Source organism: Ursus americanus, chromosome 28 (genome assembly GCF_024610735.1).
Source record: "Ursus americanus isolate L20-20 chromosome 28, mUrsAme1.1.p, whole genome shotgun sequence".
Classification (NCBI taxonomy): domain Eukaryota; kingdom Metazoa; phylum Chordata; class Mammalia; order Carnivora; family Ursidae; genus Ursus; species Ursus americanus.
In genome coordinates, this window is record NC_142154.1 from 36,971,967 (window position 1) to 36,990,153 (window position 18,187).

The 18,187-nt window shown below is 39.5% G+C and overlaps 1 protein-coding gene across 4 annotated transcripts in view; it reads left to right on the forward strand.

Annotated features, from left to right (window-relative positions):
• The window catches only part of DPP8 (dipeptidyl peptidase 8), a 70,096-nt gene that overhangs the window by 34,635 nt on the left and 17,274 nt on the right, over positions 1-18,187 (forward strand). For all 4 annotated transcript variants that reach the window (XM_045810628.2, XM_045810626.2, XM_087856849.1 and 1 more), the window contains 7 exons: positions 251-312; positions 8,461-8,561; positions 9,272-9,449; positions 10,259-10,418; positions 14,396-14,475; positions 17,281-17,433; positions 17,918-18,053. In XM_045810628.2, coding sequence (XP_045666584.1) covers positions 251-312; positions 8,461-8,561; positions 9,272-9,449; positions 10,259-10,418; positions 14,396-14,475; positions 17,281-17,433; positions 17,918-18,053 — 870 coding nt within the window. The remainder of the gene's footprint in view (positions 1-250; positions 313-8,460; positions 8,562-9,271; positions 9,450-10,258; positions 10,419-14,395; positions 14,476-17,280; positions 17,434-17,917; positions 18,054-18,187) is intronic.

Below are 18,187 nucleotides of genomic sequence, written 5' to 3' on the forward strand. Positions count from 1 at the left end.
TTACAAAATGATACAGAATTTCTCTTATTTATTTCATATTGACTCTGGACGTTTTCCATTCTCCCTCTTTTTTTTTTTTGATACCTATGTTGAGAATTATGAATTTGAGTTGGAGTTCTGAGATTCTAACACTGTAAAAGCCCTGACTCTACAACATTTCTGACTTAACTGAAGGATAAAGGGGATTGATCTGGCAAAATTAGTTTGAATAGTTTTGATTATGCATTACTATTCATGTCTCTTTCTAAAGGCACAGCAAATCCAAAAGTCACCTTTAAGATGTCAGAAATAATGATTGATGCTGAAGGAAGGGTAAGTATAAAATGTTGAGCTAACTTTTTGTGTCGCTTAACTGGTCAGTCTAGTAGATATCTTAGATATACTTCTTAATTTTTGAACTCATTTAGCTTGCTGAGATATCTGTGGACGGTGCTTTGGAAACTTTTTGCTGGTTTCCAAGATAGGAATATAGGGATATGCATACTTACCACTCCTTTCCAAAAGTTTTTCTTCTTTGCCATTGTTAATTCTAGATCAGTGTTTACAAAATAGCAGTCATTGGCTCTGACTTACCTTCTGTGTTGGATATCCCACATTTCTCTTGTATTGCTGCTTTCCATTTGGATAGTCATATGCTTATTAAGCTGAATGCACACAAGATTAATTAAAACAGTCTTCTTGGGGCGTCTGGGTGGCTCAGTCAGTTAAGCATCTGACTCTTGATCTCAGATCAGGTCTTGATCTCAGGGTGGTGAGTCCAGCCCCGCATTGAGCTCCATGCTGGGTATGGAGCCTACTTAAAAAACAAAACAAAACAAAAAACCCAGTTTTCTCTGCTCGACTTTTTTTAATAGCTTTATTGAGATATAATTCATACACAATATAGTTCACTCTTTTAAAGTTTAGAATGGCTTTTAGTATATTCACAGACTCATGCAACCATCACCACAGTCAATTTTTTTTTTAATGATTTTTTATTATATTATGTTAGTCACCATACAGTACATCCCCGGTTTCCGATATAAGGCTCGATGATTCATTAGTTGTGTATAACACCCAGTGCACCATGCAATACGTGCCCTCCTTACTACCCATCACCAGCCTATCCCATTCCCCCACCCCCCTCCCCTCTGAGGCCCTCAGTTTGTTTCTCATAGTCCATAGTCTCTCATGTTTCATTCCCCCTTCTGATTACCCCCGCTTTCTTTATCCCTTTCTTCCCCTACCGATCATCCTAGTTATTATGTTCCATAGATGAGAGAAATCATATGATAGTTGTCTTTCTCTGCTTGACTTATTTCACTTAGCATTATCTCCTCCAGTGCCGTCCATGTTGTAGCAAATGTTGAGAACTCGTTCTTTCTGATAGCTGAGTAATATTCCATTGTATATATGGACCACAACTTCTTAATCCAGTCATCTGTTGAAGGGCATCTCGGCTCCTTCCATGATTAACTATTGTAAACATTGCTGCTATGAACATTGGGGTGCATATGGCCCTTCTCTTCACTACGTCTGTATCTTTGGGGTAAACACCCAGTAGTGCAATGGCTGGATCATAGGGTAGCTCAATTTTTAACTTTTTAAGGGACCTCCACACTGTTTTCCAGAGTGGCTGTACCAACTTGCATTCCCACCAACAATGTAGGAGGGATCCCCTTTCTCCACATCCTCTCCAACAATTGTTGTCTCTTGCCTTGTCTATTTTTGCCATTCTAACTGGCGTAAGGTGGTATCTCAGTGTGGTTTTGATTTGAATTTCCTTGATGGCTAATGATTTTGAACATTTTTTCATGTGTCTGTTAGCCATTTGTATGTCTTCATTGGAAAAGTGTCTGTTCATATCTTCTGCCCATTTTTTGATTTGTTTATTTGTTTCTCGTGTATTGAGTTTGAGAAGTTCTTTGTAGATCTTGGATACCAGTCCTTTATCTGTAGTGTCATTTGCAAATATATTCTCCCATTCCGTGGGCTGCCTCTTAGTTTTTCTGTTTCCTTGGCTGTGCAGAAACTTTTAATCTTGATGAAGTCCCATAAATTCATTTTATCTTTTGTTTCTCTTGCCTTTGGGGATGTGTCATGAAAAAGGTTGCTTTGGCCGATGTCGTAGAGGTTGCTGCCTATGTTCTCCTCTAGAATTTTGATGGATTCCTGTCTCACATCGAGGTCTTTCATCCATTTGGAGTTTATTTTTGTGTATGGTGTGAGATAGTGGTCAAGTTTCATTCTTTTGCATGTAGCTGTCCAATTTTCCCAGCACCATTTATTGAAGAGACCGTCTTTTTCCCACGGATGTTTTTTCCTGCTTTATCAAAGATTAGTTGCCCAAAGAGCCGAGGGTCCATTTCTGGGCTCTCTATTCTGTTCCATTGGTCTATGTGTCTGTTTTTGTGCCAGTACCATGCTGTCTTTGTGATCACAGCTCGAAATCTGGCATTGTAATGCCCCCAGCTTTGTTTTTCCTTTTCAACAGTTCCTTGGAGATTCGGGGCCTTTTCTGTTTCCATACAAATTTAAGGACTGTTTGTTCCAGTTCTTTGAAAAATGTCCTTGGTATTTTGATCGGGATAGCATTGAAAGTGTAGATTGCTCTGGGTAGCATGGACATTTTAACTATGTTAATTCTTCCGATCCATGAGCATGGAATATCTTTCCATCTTTTTATGTCTTCCTCAATGTCTTTCAAGAGTGATTTATAGTTTCTAGAATATAGGTCCTTTACGTCTCTGGTTAAGTTAATTCCAAGGTAACGTATGGTTTTTGGTGCTATTGTAAATGGGATGGATTCCCTAATTTCTCTTTCTTCAGTCTCGTTATTCGTGTATAGAAATGCAACTGATTTCTGAGCATTGATTTTGTATCCCGCCACGTTACTGAATTGCTCTATAACTTCTAATAGTTTGGGAGTGGCTTCTTTTGGGTTTTCCATATAGAGTATCATGTCATCTGCGAAGAGAGACATTTTGACTTCTTCTTTGCCGATTTGAATACCTTTGATCCCTTTTTGTCGTCTGATTGCTGTTGCAAGGACTTCTAGTACTATGTTGAATAATAGTGGCGAGAGTGGGCATCCTTGTCGAGTTCCTGATCTTAAGGGAAAGGCTTCCAGCTTTTCCCCATTGAGACTAATATTTGCAGTAGGCTTTTCATAGATGGCTTTTATGAGATTGAGAAATGTACCTTCTATTCCTACACTCTGAAGGGTTTTAATCAGGAAAGGATGCTGTGTTTTGTCAAATGCTTTTTCGGCATCGATTGAGAGGATCATATGGTTCCTGAGTCTTTTCTTGTTGATATGATGTATCACACTGATTGATTTGCGAATATTGAACCACGCTTGCATCCCAGGTATGAATCCCACTTGATCGTGATGGATAATCCTTTTAATGTACTGTTGGATTCTATTAGCAAGTATCTTGTTGAGGATTTTGGCGTCCATATTCGTTAGGGAGATCGGTCTGTAATTCTCCTTTTTGAGGGGGTCTTTGCCTGGTTTGGGGATCAAGGTAATATTGGCCTCATAGAATGAGTTTGGTAGCTTTCCTTCTGTTTCTATTTTTTGAAATAGCTTTAGGAGAATAGGTATTATTTCTTCTTTGAATGTTTGGTAGAATTCCCCAGGAAAACCGTCCGGGCCTGGAGTTTTGTTATTTGGAAGGTTGTTTATCACTGACTCAATTTCTTCATAATTAATTGGCCTGTTTAAGGAATCAATTTCTTCCTGTTTCAATCTTGGTAGTTTATAGGTTTCCAGGAAGGATTCCATCTCTTCCAGATTGCTTAGTTTATTGGCGTATAGCTGTTGATAAAAATTTCTAATAATCCTTCCAATTTCACTGGTGTTCGTCGTGACCTCTCCTTTTTCATTCATAATTTTAATAATCTGGGTCCTTTCTCTTTTCTTTTGGATAAGTGTTGCCAGTGGTCTGTCAATTTTATTGATTCTCTCAAAGAACCAGCTTCTAGTCCTGTTGATCTGCTCTACTGTACTTCTGGTTTCTGCTTGATTGATTTCAGCTCTAATTTTGGTCAACTGCTTCCTCGTGCGTGGATTAGGCCTGTCCCTCTGTTGCTGTTCCAGCTTCTTGAGGTGAGAATATAAAAACTGCATTTTAGATTTTTCTATTCTTTTGAGTGAGGCTTGGATGGCTATGTATTTCCCCCTTAGGACTGCCTTTGCAGTATCCCATAGGTTTTAGACTGTTGTATTTTCATTCTCATTGGTCTCCATAAATTGTTTAATTTGATTTTTGATTTCCTGGTTTATCGAGTCATTCCTGAGCAGGATGGTTCTTAGTCTCCAAGTGTTTGAGTTTCTTCCAAATTTTTCCTTGTGGTTGAGTTCCAATTTCAGAGCATTGTGGTCTGAGAATATGCAGGGGATAATTTCAATCTTTTGGTATCGGTTGAGACCTGTTTTGTGTCCCAGAACATGGTCTATTCTTGAGAATGTTCCATGGGCATTAGAATAGAATGAGTATTCTTTGGTTCTGGGGTGTGGTGTTCTATATATATCTATGAGGTCCAACTCGTCGAGTATGGCATTCAAAGCCTTTGATTCTTTGCTTAGTTTTTGCCAGGGTGTTCTGTCTATTTTTGAGAGTGGAGTGTTGAGGTCCCCTACTATTAATGTATTTTTATGTATATGTCTCTTTATTCTGGTTAAGAGTTGGCTTGTGTATCTTGCTGCTCCCCTGTTGGGGGCATATATATTTATAATTGTCATATCCACTTGTTGAATACTTCCTTTAAGAATAATATAGTGCCCTTCTGCGTCTCTAACTATAGTCTGTAGTTTGAAATCCAATTTATCTGATATGAGAATTGGTACCCCCAGCTTTCTTTTGAGGTCCATTTGCGTGAAAGATGGTACTCCATCCCCTTACTCTCAGTCTGAATGCATCTTTGGGTTCGAAATGAGTCTCTTGTAGACAGCAAATGGATGGGTCATTTCTTTTTATCCAATCTGCAACCCTGTGGTGTTTTATGGGAGCATTTAAGCCATTAACATTAAGACTGAGTACTGAGAGATATGATTTTAATGATGCCATGTTGCCAGTAAAGTCTTTGTTTGTATTGGCTGTGACTTTCTGTTCTGTATCACTCTTGGGGCCTTTTTACTTTTATAGAACCCCCCGTAATATCTCCTGTAGGGCTGGTTTCGTGGTTACGAAATTGGTTAGTGACTGGCGATTCTGAAATGTCTTTATTTCTCCATCAATTCTGAATGACAGCCTTGCTGGATAAAGGATCCTTGGCTGCATGTTTTTCTCTGAAAGAGCTTTAAATATGCTCCCCCAACCCTTTCTCTCATTCCAGGTCTGTGTAGACAGGTCTGACGTAATTCTGATGCCTTTGCCTTGGTACGTGAGAAATTTCTTTGCCCTGGCCGCTTTCAATACTGTATCCTTGCATCTAATATTTGCGAATTGCACCGTGACGTGACGTGGCGTAGGTTTGTCATGGTTGAGCTTGGGAGGGGTCCTCTCTGCCTCTTGGACACGAATGTTTGTTTCCCTCGCTAGATTAGGGAAGTTTTCAGCTACAATTTGTTCAAATATCTCTTCTAGACCTCTGTTTTTCTCCACCCCCTCAGGGATGCCGATGATTCTAACATTGGATCATTTCATCGAGTCAGTAATCTCCCGTAACCTACATTCGTGGGCTTGGATTTTTTTAAGAGCAGCTTCTATTTTGGTTTTTTCCTCTATTAACCCATCCTCCAATTCACTAACCCGTTCCTCTGCTTCTGTGACCCTGGCCGTCAGAGCCTCTGGTTTTGCCTGCATTTGGCTCATAGAATTTTTAATTTCTGTCAGATTCGCTCTCATTTCTGTCCTTAGGGATTCTATATTCTCAGTAACCTTTTCGTTAATACTTTTTTCAATTCTACTCATCATTTTGACCATCGTTACTCTGAATTCCATTTCTGATACTTTGGTTACATCCATATCGATTATTTCTGTGGCAGAGGCCACAGACTCACTGTCTTTTCTTTGCTGGGGGGGGCTTCTCCTTCTTGTCATTCTGATGAGGAGAGGTTGCGGGGTTGTCCAGAGCCCAAATTATTGACTGGGTCCCAGGCCGTGCCCCTTGTTTTATAGGGATCTTAGGGATGTGGGCTTCTTCTTTAAAGATTTTGTTTATTTATTTATGTGGCAGCCAACCAGTGAGAGAGGGAACAGAAGCAGGGGAGTGGGAGAGGAAGAAGCAGGCTCCCAGCGGAGGAGCCCGATGAGGGACTCCTTTCCGGAACGCCGGGATCACGCCCTAAGCCGAAGACGGGCGCTCAATGACGGCGCCACCCAGGCGCCCGGGTTGTGGGCTTCTTGATTTTTCAGCCTGCCTTCTGCCTTCTGGGGGAGGGGCCTGCCGCGCCGATACTCAGGCAACCCTGTTTGGGTAGAGTCTCCATGTCCCCTGTGAGGGGGATGGGGATGGGCACCCTGTGAGCCGGTATTTCCAGGCTTTTGTTCTCTGGCGGCTTTCCCTGGCGGTTTGCTGTGCCTCTTCTGAGAGTCAGAGCAGCAGCGGCCGAATTTCAGCCTCTGTCACAGAACAGAGGGATTGCGGCCCGTTCTCTACGAATGTTCTGGCCACTTTAACTCTGCTACTGTTGGTGCTGCTCAACCCTGCAGCGTCCCGGGATGTGCGCCCCACACCCGGCGTCCCAGCCCTCACTTCCAGGGCCGGCGCGTCTCTGTCCTTTGTGTTTCTAACGCCGCCAGCCGCCAGCCGCCAGCCGCCCCGCGCGCTCCCGGATTTCCAGGTCTCAGTCTGGATCCAGTGAGCGCACCGGGATTCCGGTGTTCCGCGAGATGCCTGGTGGCGCACGCACCCGGCTCACGGTCTCAGTCTGCTGTTTTGCGGGTGCCGACCTCGAGCCCGCCCGCTCTCCCGTGCAAGTGGCTACCGCTTCCGGCGCCCGAATGCGGCGGCTCCCTCCCCCTTCCATTTATCTTCCGATATCTGTGCACAGTTTCATGGCTCCCCGCTTCGTACCTCAATACTCAGCGCTGGAGATGTTCATTTGTAGAGATCCAGATGCATCTTCCTGCGTCTCAGGCTGGTTCCGTGGTTGTTTAGGCTGGTCTGGTACCTCTCCAGCTCGACTCGGGGGACCGGCTGAAAACGGTGTCTCCTACTCCTCCGCCATCTTAGTTCCTCACCACAGTCAATTTTAGAACATTTTCATCACCCCAAAAAAAACCCACATCCCTTAATCATCACCCTCCAATCTTCCTATGTCCCATGACACTGGGCAACCAATGATCTACTTTCTGTCTGTAGGTTTGCCTATTCTGGACACTTCATATAAATGGAATCATACAGTATCTAGTCTGGTTTCTTTCACTTAGCATCATGTCTTCAAGCTTCATCTGTATTGCACCATGTGTCAGCACTATCTTGCCTTTTTTTTTTTTTAAGTATTTATTTATTTATTTAAGTAATCTCTATACCCAACGTGGGGCTCAGACTCACAACCCCGAGGTCAAGAGTCTCGTGCTCTTCTGACTGAGCCAGCCAAGTGCCCCAGTACTTTCTTGCTTTTTATCACCCACTAATATTCCATCGCGTGGCTGTATCACATTTTATTTACCTGCTTATCAGTTACAGACAATTAGGGCGTTCCACCTTTTGGCTCTTATGAATAATCATGAATGTGTGTGTATGTTTTCACTTCTCTTGGTAGATACCGAGAAGTGGAATTGCTCAGCCATATGATAGCTCCATGTTTAACCTTTTGAGAAACTGCCAGACTGTTTGCCCAAAGTGTTTACACTATTTTACATTCTCATTGTGTGAGGGTTCCAATCTCCACATCCTCATCACCACTTCTGTTGTTTGTCTTATTTATTATAGCCATCCTAGTAGGTTTGAAGTTGTATCTCGTTGTGATTTTGACTTAAATTTTCCTGATGGCTAATGACGTTGAGCACCTTTTCATGTGCTTATTGGCCATTTGTATATCTTTGTTGGAGAACTATCTATTCAGATCCTTTGCCCTTTTTTAAAAAAAGATTTTTGTGTTGGCTGGATTTTTAAAGGAGAAAAGTTTGCTTACTTAGGGCTATTTCACTAATATATTACACAAATCATATTTTAGGCTAAAATATAAGAAACTAGGGATTATTATTTTTCTTTGATACTAGAGTCTAAATAAAGTGATTAAAACTTGTTTTTACTAGTTAGTAGCAAGGGCTCTGTTAGTATAAACTCATAGGAAAAGACTTTTAGACTGTGCTAATTCTTGTGCTTAGAACTTTTTTAGAAATGAAGAGCACACCCGTATAGGTAACCCACAACTTACTGCCGGTTTCGTTGTGTCCCTCATGCCTTTTTAAATACCTAAGTCTGAAAAAATGTCATGCTGTTAAAGATGATGATTTAGGGAGACTAGTAAACTAGTTACTGATCTAAGTCTTCTGTAACTCAATGTCTTTTTTTCTTTTTTAATAGATTATCGATGTCATAGATAAGGAACTGATTCAACCCTTTGAGATTCTGTTTGAAGGAGTTGAATATATTGCCAGAGCTGGATGGACTCCAGAGGGAAAATAGTGCGTATGTTAAATTGTCACTTCTTTACAAGTAATTTAGAATCCAAAACATTAGAAATGTTTATGTTATTAGGCTCGCCCCTCAGTTGGAGATGCCTTCACATGTAAATTTGCAGAGTAGTTATTTCTGCACAGAGAATTTTTCCTGAGCTAAGTGGACTTGCGGATTTGTAATCCTGTAAGCACGGGGGCATTGCATTTTCATTCTGTCTTTTACATAGCCAGTCGTGGTTTCAGTGGGGTTTTTTTGTGTGTGTGTGGTAAAATTGTATGACTTTAGGGCTCACATGTAAGGGTGTCTATATTTTTTTATTATATAATTTAAGCAAAAATTTTTGTAGAGTTTTATGTGAAGGTGATTACATATAGTTCCTAAGATAGACAACAGGAGTTTCACAAGGCCGCCAATTGTCGACACTAATGGGAGAAAACAATTTCATAGGTCAACTGTGGTTGTAGGAGTTTAAAGAAAACCATTTTTTAAAAAACTCATTTTTAAAAAACTCAAGCCTAACTTTAAAAAATAAGTACAGAATAAGCTAATACTTTTAATTAGCCATTTGTAAGTGATAATTTAACATCTACTAAAGCAATTCTTTAATTGTGATTACAGAAATAATGGATGGTACTAGAGGAGAGAGTAGGGGAATATTCATTTTCTGAGAGATGGCTTTATTTTTGGTACTTTTTTTGTTTGTTTGTTTAAATAGTGCTTGGTCCATTCTACTAGATCGCTCCCAGACTCGCCTACAGATAGTGTTGATCTCACCTGAATTATTTATCCCAGTAGAAGATGATGCCATGGAAAGACAGAGACTCATCGAGTCAGTGCCTGACTCTGTGACACCACTAATTATCTATGAAGAAACTACAGACATCTGGATAAATGTATGTATGCTTTACTGTACTTGGTTATGTATTTTCTTAGAATGCTAAAGCAAGTAAAGATTTATAGCAAACTATCAAAACGGATTTTTTAAATTCAGAGTAACCATGAATATTATTTGCTTAGTTTGAACATTCCAAATTGGAATGTTTGTAGATGGAAAGTAGATGTCATTGAAATGACATCTCCTTGGCTGCAAATTTGCCCTTCTTCCTGGACACATCAGGTATTGAAAAACAGCCTCATCAGTGCCTCTGAGGAGGACCTCCGTAGAAGTCAGGAAGAGACTCTCTCTTTTAAGTTGGCAAACTATACCAAAATTTACCAGTTGGGATTGAATTTTTCATTTTCCAATTTAGTGGGAAAAACTTAAATAAGATATAAGATAAATAAAGCCAGGTCACGCCCTGGCTGAGTACAGGCTTTATATGATTCACCCTTCAACTGTTACAGTATTTCTCTTTGGAAAAGAAAAGTAACAAGATTTTGGATAAGAATAAGTAATAAGATTCTGTAATAAGATTTATATCATTAAGCCTCATGCCATGTTTCAAAGGATTATAGAGATGATGAGTAAGAAAAAGCTTTTGGTCGTATTTTTCTTTTTTCACTATTTGGGAACATAACGTGAGATAAATCTGAAAGGAACAGACAAAATCTATATTGTAAATATACAGTACCCCCTAGCACTGACAGTTATTTACGTTTCAGAATGTATTTATCAAGTAATTCTTCTTTCTCTAACTTAATTGAATTGTTTATGTAGTATTTTCATTAATGTGTGTAGTAAATTAAGCTATTCATTTTACAGATCCATGACATCTTTCATGTTTTTCCCCAAAGTCATGAAGACGAAATTGAATTTATTTTTGCCTCTGAATGCAAAACAGGTTTCCGTCATTTATACAAAATCACATCCATTTTAAAGGAGAGCAAATATAAACGATCCAGTGGTGGGCTGCCTGCCCCAAGTAAGAAATCCTTTTTTATTTAGAAAAAGGGGAAAAAAAAAAAATATATATATATATATATATATATGTTGGGGGCAGAAAGTGGGAGGGGCAAGGTAATATAATGTCTCTTTTGTATACTTTATATACTTTATAAGTATCGGTACTTGCTTCATTAAACTTAATACGTAAGTTAAGCTAAAATATAAATACATACATGAAATCACAGGACAAAATTCTTGATGGATATGTAAGAAACCATTAATAGTGAGTAATCTCTGGGAATGGAATTACTTATTTTTGCTTTCTACTTTGCCTTGCTTAAAGTGAGCCCATGTCCTATTTAGATTTTAAAAAGCTGTTTTTAAAATGTTATTTGGTTATTAGATATTTTTACATACTAGTTTTGTTTTTGTTTTTTACATACTTTTTTAAAGATTATTTATTTATTAGAGAGAGCACCAGTGTAGGGAGAGAGCACGAGTCAGGGGGAGGAGCAGAGGGAGGGGAAGAAGCAGACTCCCCGCTGAGAGGGAGCCCAACATAGGGCTCTATCTCAGGACCCTGGGATCATGACCTGAGCAGAAATCAAGAGTTGGCTGCTTAACTGACTGAGCCACCCAGGCACCCCTACTAGTTTTTTTGTCTTTTTTTTTCTTTTTAATACTGTCTACACCTACACTGAAGTTAATATGGCTATAGCTCTTCAGATTGATATAATTATGTTATCCAAAGTGAAATGAAATATTATGTCAGCTGGAGTTGATTTCTCTTTAAAAAGTGACGGTTTTCCTTTTGGGAAATACAGAAAGGAGATGTAAGCCTAGAAAAAGTGAAATGGTATATCCAGTAGCTCTCCTGTTTTTGTTTTTGTTTTTTTAATTGAGTTACAGTTTTCTACTTTAATAATACGGAGTTAGTGTTGGAATGGTAGGCACTTTATGATAATGTTATATGTTAAACCTCCATTTGTAACTTAACAGACTCAACATAGCCATTTTTTAAAAATTGTGGCAAAATAGACATAAAATCTACCGCTGTAACTATTTCAGTGTACTGTTTAGTGGCATCAAGTATATTCATATTGTTATGCAACCGTAACTGCCATCCACCTCCAGAACTTTTTTCGTCTTCCAAAACTGAAACAGTGCAGGGGCGCCTGGGTGGCACAGCGGTTAAGCGTCTGCCTTTGGCTCAGGGCGTGATCCTGGCGTTATGGGATCGAGCCCCACATCAGGCTCCTCCGCTAGGAGCCTGCTTCTTCCTCTCCCACTCCCCCTGCTTGTGTTCCCTCTCTCGCTGGCTGTCTCTATCTCTGTCGAATAAATAAATAAAATCTTTAAAAAAAAAAAAAAACTGAAACGGTGCAATAAATAATACCCAGTTTAGCTTATTGCCCCCTCTCCTCAACCGCGGGCGACTACTTCCTGTCTCTATCATTTTGACTACTCTAGATACTTCATATAAGTGGAATTATACAGTATTTGCCTTTTTATGTCTGACTTACTTCACTTTGCATAATGTCCTCAAGTTTTATCCATGTCATAGCATATGTGAGAATGTCCTTCCCTTTTAAGGCTGAATAAATTCAACTGTATGTATGGACCACATTGTGTCTTCCATTCATCTGTCTACAGACACTTAGGTCCCTTCCACATTTTGGCTATTGTGACTAATGCTGCTATGAACATGGGTGTACAGATATCTGTTTTGAGACCCTGCTTTCAGTTGTTTTGGGTGTATACCCGGAAGTGAAATTACTGGACCATATGACAGTTCTATTTTTAATATTTTGAGGAGCCACCATACTCTTTTCTGGGGCAGCTGCACCATTTTACATTCCCATTAGCAGTGCGCAAGGGCTCCAGTTTATCAACATCCTTACCAGCACTTGTTATTTTCTGTGTGACTTGTTTGTTTGTATGTTTGTTTTGGATATAGCCCTCCTAGTGAAGTGGTATGAAGTGGTATGTCATTGTGCCTTTGATTTGCATTTCCCTAATGACTACTAACATTGTACATCTTTTCATGTGTTATTATCCATTTGTATATCTTCTTTGGAGAAATGTCTGTTTGAATCCTGTGCCAGCTTTTCAAGTGGGTTGCGTGTTTTTCTCAACAAGGCCTTTTAAATATCATTCTTATTTGGGGAACATGAGCTACATCTTACGACTAGCAAAACAAATACTGCCCATGACTCTGTTCCTTTCCTTAGCCTAATTTTTTTAAGGCAAACTGGATCTTGTATATCCAAGATGAAGAATTTCTTCCTTGACAGCCTTAGTTTAACTTGACCCTTAGTATGAAATTGCTTTTACCAGCTCTTTTGTTGTTGATAAATTCAGTCCGCTTACGAAATTCCAGAAATTTTAGTGAATGAGCAGGGGGAAGGGGAAGAGGGAGAAGCAGACTCCCCACTGAGCAGGGAGCCCAGTTCAGGGCTCCATCCCAGGGATGGGATCATGAGCTGAGCCAAAGGCAGACACTTAACCAACTGAGCCACCCAGGCACCCTCCAGAAATTTTAGTGATGAAGACTGTTCAAAGAGCTGTGAATAGTAGTTAATTAACTAAAACAATATTTGGGGAACAGTAATAAAATGTTAACTTAATGTAACTTAAAACTTTATACTCCTGTTGAAGAGTGTAGGAAGTTAACATTTGTCTCTGAAGCCTAGCCTCTTTGTTCCCTCTCAGCGTCTCTTTCTGGGCCCCTCAGTTTATCTGTCTCTTCTTTCCCTTCCCCTCCTTTCTTCTTAGACTTTCTTGCTCCAAATCTTCCTTTTTCCTTGATATCCACTTTATCTTCCTCCTCCCTCTTCCTCAAGTGGCTGTAATGTGAAACAATTAGTACTTGGTATGTATATGTTAAATAATATTTTCTGGACATGAATTTGTGTCTAAGAAAAAATAAATCAACTTTTTTAACCTTATGGGGACCCTAGTTAAGACCCTGTACCATCTCACCATCTCAGCCTGTCCCCAACTGTCTCTTCCCACAGTGCTACTAGGCAAAGAGAAATGGTTTCCATTTTTTAACCTCCTCCTTTGGCCACTGGCCACTGAGACAGTCTTCTTTACCAGACAGGCTCTCATAAAGACAAATGGGGCATGTTAGCATTCACCGTGGTAATACCCAGTGTATTTTTTGGCAGATGCAGAACAATTGTATAAAAATTTTTCTTTTATGGCTTTTTAAGTAGTTTGTTGCATTTTTAGAGGAAATGCCTTGTCAACCCATTAGATTTCTAGGTCTAGGAATACAATTGCTTTTGAGTTCTTTTTTGGCTTTGCCATCAAAATCTGTTTTGCTGTTTTCACTTGATTTATATGGATCCTTCAACCATTATTCCATTGTATTGTGAAGACTCATAGCTTGGAATTTTTTTAACTACAGCCTTTTTAAAAATTAAGGTGAAATTCACATAACATTAAATTCACCACTTTAAAATGAACATTTTAAACAAATTTTATTTTTTAAGATTTATTTATTTACGGGGTAGAGAGGGAGAGAGAGAATCTCAAGCCAACTCCCTACTGAGTGCAGAGCCTGTCTCGGGGCTCAATCTCACAAACCTGAGATCATGACCTGAGTTGAAATCAAGAGTCAGAAGCTCAGCCGACTGAGCCACCCAGGCACCCCTTGAACAAACATTTTAAAATGAATAGTGGCAGGGCGCCTGGGTGGCTTAGTTGGTGGGGCATCTCATTCTTGATCTCGGAGTCTTGAGTTCGAGCCTCGGGCATAGAGATTACTTTTTCTAAAAAACTAAAAGTTAAAACATTAAGAAAAATAAGATGAACAGTGGCATTTAGTACATTCACAGTGTTGTGCAGTCACCACCTGTGTCTAGTTTCAAAACATTTTCATTACCCCAGGTATAACTTGAATTGCTTAATGTACTTTTGGAAAAAGGAGTTTTAGAGTAATGTTCTTCATTGTTTCGTTTGCTTATAGTCTGATACAGAGTGCTGAATGATAACTATGTCTATCTTTAGGTGATTTCAAGTGTCCTGTCAAAGAGGAAGTAGCAATTACCAGTGGTGAATGGGAAGTTCTTGGCCGGCATGGATCTAATGTATGCTCTTTTATTCTACTGATATGTTTGCTCAACATTTGCTGTGTTTATTCAGTACAAAAAAGCAGTACTACAACTTCATATGACACCAGTGTTGACAATATTAAGTTAGGGCCTACAAGAACTCAAGTTTTAGAAAGGAAGAATCTTCGTTTAAATTATAAATCACTCATTTTATAGTCCTGCTATTAGATGTGTTCTGGTTACTTAAGTTCACCATTTTCAAATATAGTGTTGCTACCTAATAAGGAAAGGGCTGGTCCACATTTTCTGAGTCTGCAAACGTTGTGAGTGGGATATCGTTTGAAAATTATTTTTATATCTCTTATAGACTGCTCGTGTCATTTCTACATTAGAAATTGCATTTACTACTTCCGAGGGAGTGATTCTCTTTAAACTTACCTGTTTATCTTATGTCACAAATTTAAAGTTTTATCCACAACCCTCAAAGAGTGGTGGACATACATACAGAGTGTATGTTGATATGGAAAAGGAGGAAAATCCACACACACACCCCAGCATGCAGCTTTCTGTAGCAATTCAATGAATTCTAATTTTTTTTTTTTGCCTTTCATAGTACCTTGTGTTTGTTTGAACTTTTAGTTAGGTGGTCAGTTTCCTGAGAGCTCTAAGAACTCCATCCTTTATGTGTGTGATACCTTCAGTTAAGTTGATGTATGCCATCAGGATTTAGGGAAGGCCTTTGATTTCCTCAAATTAATTTGGAGGTGTTTTTTTTTTTTCAAGATTCTATTTGTTATCAGAGGAAGAGAAGAGAGTGAGTGAGCACACAAGTAGGGGGAGTGGCAGGCAGAGGGAGGAGAAGAAGCAGGCTTCCTTTTGAGCAAGGAGCCTGATGTGGGGCTTGATCCCAGGACCCTGGGATCATGACCTGAGCCGAAGGCAGCGCTTAACTGACTGAGCCACCCAGGCGCCCCTGATTTGGAGATTTATTAAAGGGTTATGTACTGGCTGCTGTGGAAGTCACTTACAGTCCCGAAGGAGGTTAAGGAGAACAAGTGAAGATCCAGGTCTCAGGTTTGGTTTTGTTGGTAAAAACTTTAGGATATCGTAGGTAACCATTAAAGTCTGATTTCCACTGAGAGTCTCACATGGCCTTCTGGTTATATATCCAGATATATTTTTTCTGTTTAGGGACCTTGGGTGTTATTGTCATTTGAGAAGAATCTTACCATGGAATTCTAAGTTCTGATAACAAAAAATTACGCTGTGGTTAATTTCCTGCTGTGCAATGGTTGGTAATGCTGAGGGAACCCACAGAATTGTATTTACACAGATCTGAGTCTTATTTCGGCAACCGAAACGTCTTTCTCTTATTTGCAGTTACGTGCATCCGTTTTCTTCTTTCTTTCTGTCGTGCTTACTTAGTAATGCGTTTGTGCCTCTCTTTCTTACTCTTCCATATCCCCTCTATCCTAGCCTTATTTTAAGTTACCTTCTCTGCTTTTGCCAGTGACCTTGTTCCCACCCAAAGATTTTTAATGGCAATAATTGGGTAAAGCTTTGAGACCTTTACGCCCATGAGCTCCTCACTGTTGGTGAGTGATTCTCAAAGTATGGTCCTTGGACCAGCTGCACAGCCTAAGCATCACCTGGGAACATTTTAGAAATATAAATTCTTGGGCCCACACCAGACCTTCTGAATCAGAAAGTCTGGTGGCAGAACCCACCAATCTGTTTAACAAACCCCTCAAGGTGATTCTGATACTTCTGTTTAATAAAGTAGCCGCATGAAAACAAAGAGAAGAACCTTTAAATCAGGGGTGAGAAATTAACCAGTTATTTCTTCAGTTTTGAAAGGCCTGACTCCCAGCTGCTAGGTCAAGAGCAGAACCTGTCCTAACCTTCTGCGCAGATTAACACATACCTGTGAAACTTCATGAATGTTTGTTCTGGCATTTCCTCTCACTTGTATCCTTTCTGTATGTGTCATGTGGGCCTACTTAATCTCAACTGTGTTTATTTCTGTACCTGTGTATGCTAAAAAATATTTAATGATGAAGCAGCTTCCTGGAGAAAGTGTGGCATTTAAAAATACTTGCTTTTGAAAATGTGTCTATGTTTTCTTTGCTGTGTAAAAAAATTTGAATTTCATTAAACACTGTTTGAGTCGGCTGGTAGAAGATTTCTTAAAGGAACAATAAAAGCCATTTATTTAGACTCTTAACTGTAATTTGTGAAGAATATTAAATGAATTCAGCTTTGAGTTTACTTATAGTTTTTTTGAGTTCTGAATGAAAACTTAAAAGATCTTATCCATACTTATTTATAAACTATACCAGTATTGAAACTGTCATTGAGTTCAGTTATTTCCCAACCCAAAAGATAAAATACTTTTGCAGGTTTGTACAAAAGACCAAAAAAAGTACTGCCTAAGATAATACTGCACTGAGAAATATACAGGGTTCTAAAATTAGACTCTCTTAAGTGTGCATGAATGGTTGACCTAAGCTGCAATATAGTTACGTTTTTTCCCTGTGAAGTGTTGTCATTTTAATGAAATAACTCTTGCATTTTAAGAAAAGCCCATATTTCAACCATATAGGAAACTTAACAATAGCATGCAATTCAAGTGTCCTTTTTCCTTGTGGACAAGATCTTTTCTTAGATAAAAGTCATAAGCAAAACCAACTCAGGTTTATTACCATTGGTGGCAAAATTTTTTAAGAGGCACAAGTCAAAGGGTAACTCAGATGGTTCTAAATAAAATTGGGAATTGTTTGTTGAATTACTAGCCTGGTCAGGGTCCTGCTAGCACTGATTTTTCTATTGTTTTTTTGATAGATCCAGGTTGATGAAGTCAGGAAGCTGGTATATTTTGAAGGCACCAAGGACTCTCCTTTGGAACATCACCTATATGTGGTCAGTTATGTAAACCCTGGAGAGGTGACAAGGCTGACTGACCGTGGCTATTCCCACTCTTGCTGCATCAGCCAGGTATTAAGTCCCTGTTGGAAAACAGTTTCCTATCATATAAAAAACCTTCTGCTCATGTAATACTCCTTTAGAGTAATGTGAAAATCAGTGAAATTGTCTTGCGCAAGTCTGATAATCTGAGGAAAAACTGGAAGTCCACTCTTTTTTTTTTTTTAAGATTTTATTTATTTATTTGAGAGAGAGAAAGAGAGTGCACACAAGCAGGGGGGAGAGGCAGAAGGAGAGTGAGACTCAGGCTCTTGGCTGAGAAGGAAGCCCGATGTGGGGCTCGATCCCAGGATCCTGAGATCATGACCTGAGCCAAAGGCAGATGCTTAACCAACTGAGCCACTCAGGTGCCACTAAAAAGTCTGCTCTTAACTTCAGCATTGCATATGGACATAAATTGTCAGACCTCACCTTACTCATGCTCTAGCACCGGTACAGATGTAGCAGCTTTTTTACTTTTCCATGGGGAAAAAGTAATTGTTTCTCCTTTCTCTAGCATTGTGACTTCTTCATAAGCAAGTATAGTAACCAGAAGAATCCACACTGTGTGTCCCTTTACAAGCTATCAAGTCCTGAAGATGACCCAACTTGCAAAACAAAGGAATTTTGGGCCACCATTTTGGATTCAGCAGGTACTCATCTCCCTGAACCTGATTTTCAGTAGGATTAGTACATAAGTGCACTAAACCTGTTCTATGTCCACATTTCTCATTGCTCACCACCACTTTCCCTGAGCTGCTGAGTTCCTGAAGGATCTCACCCTTCC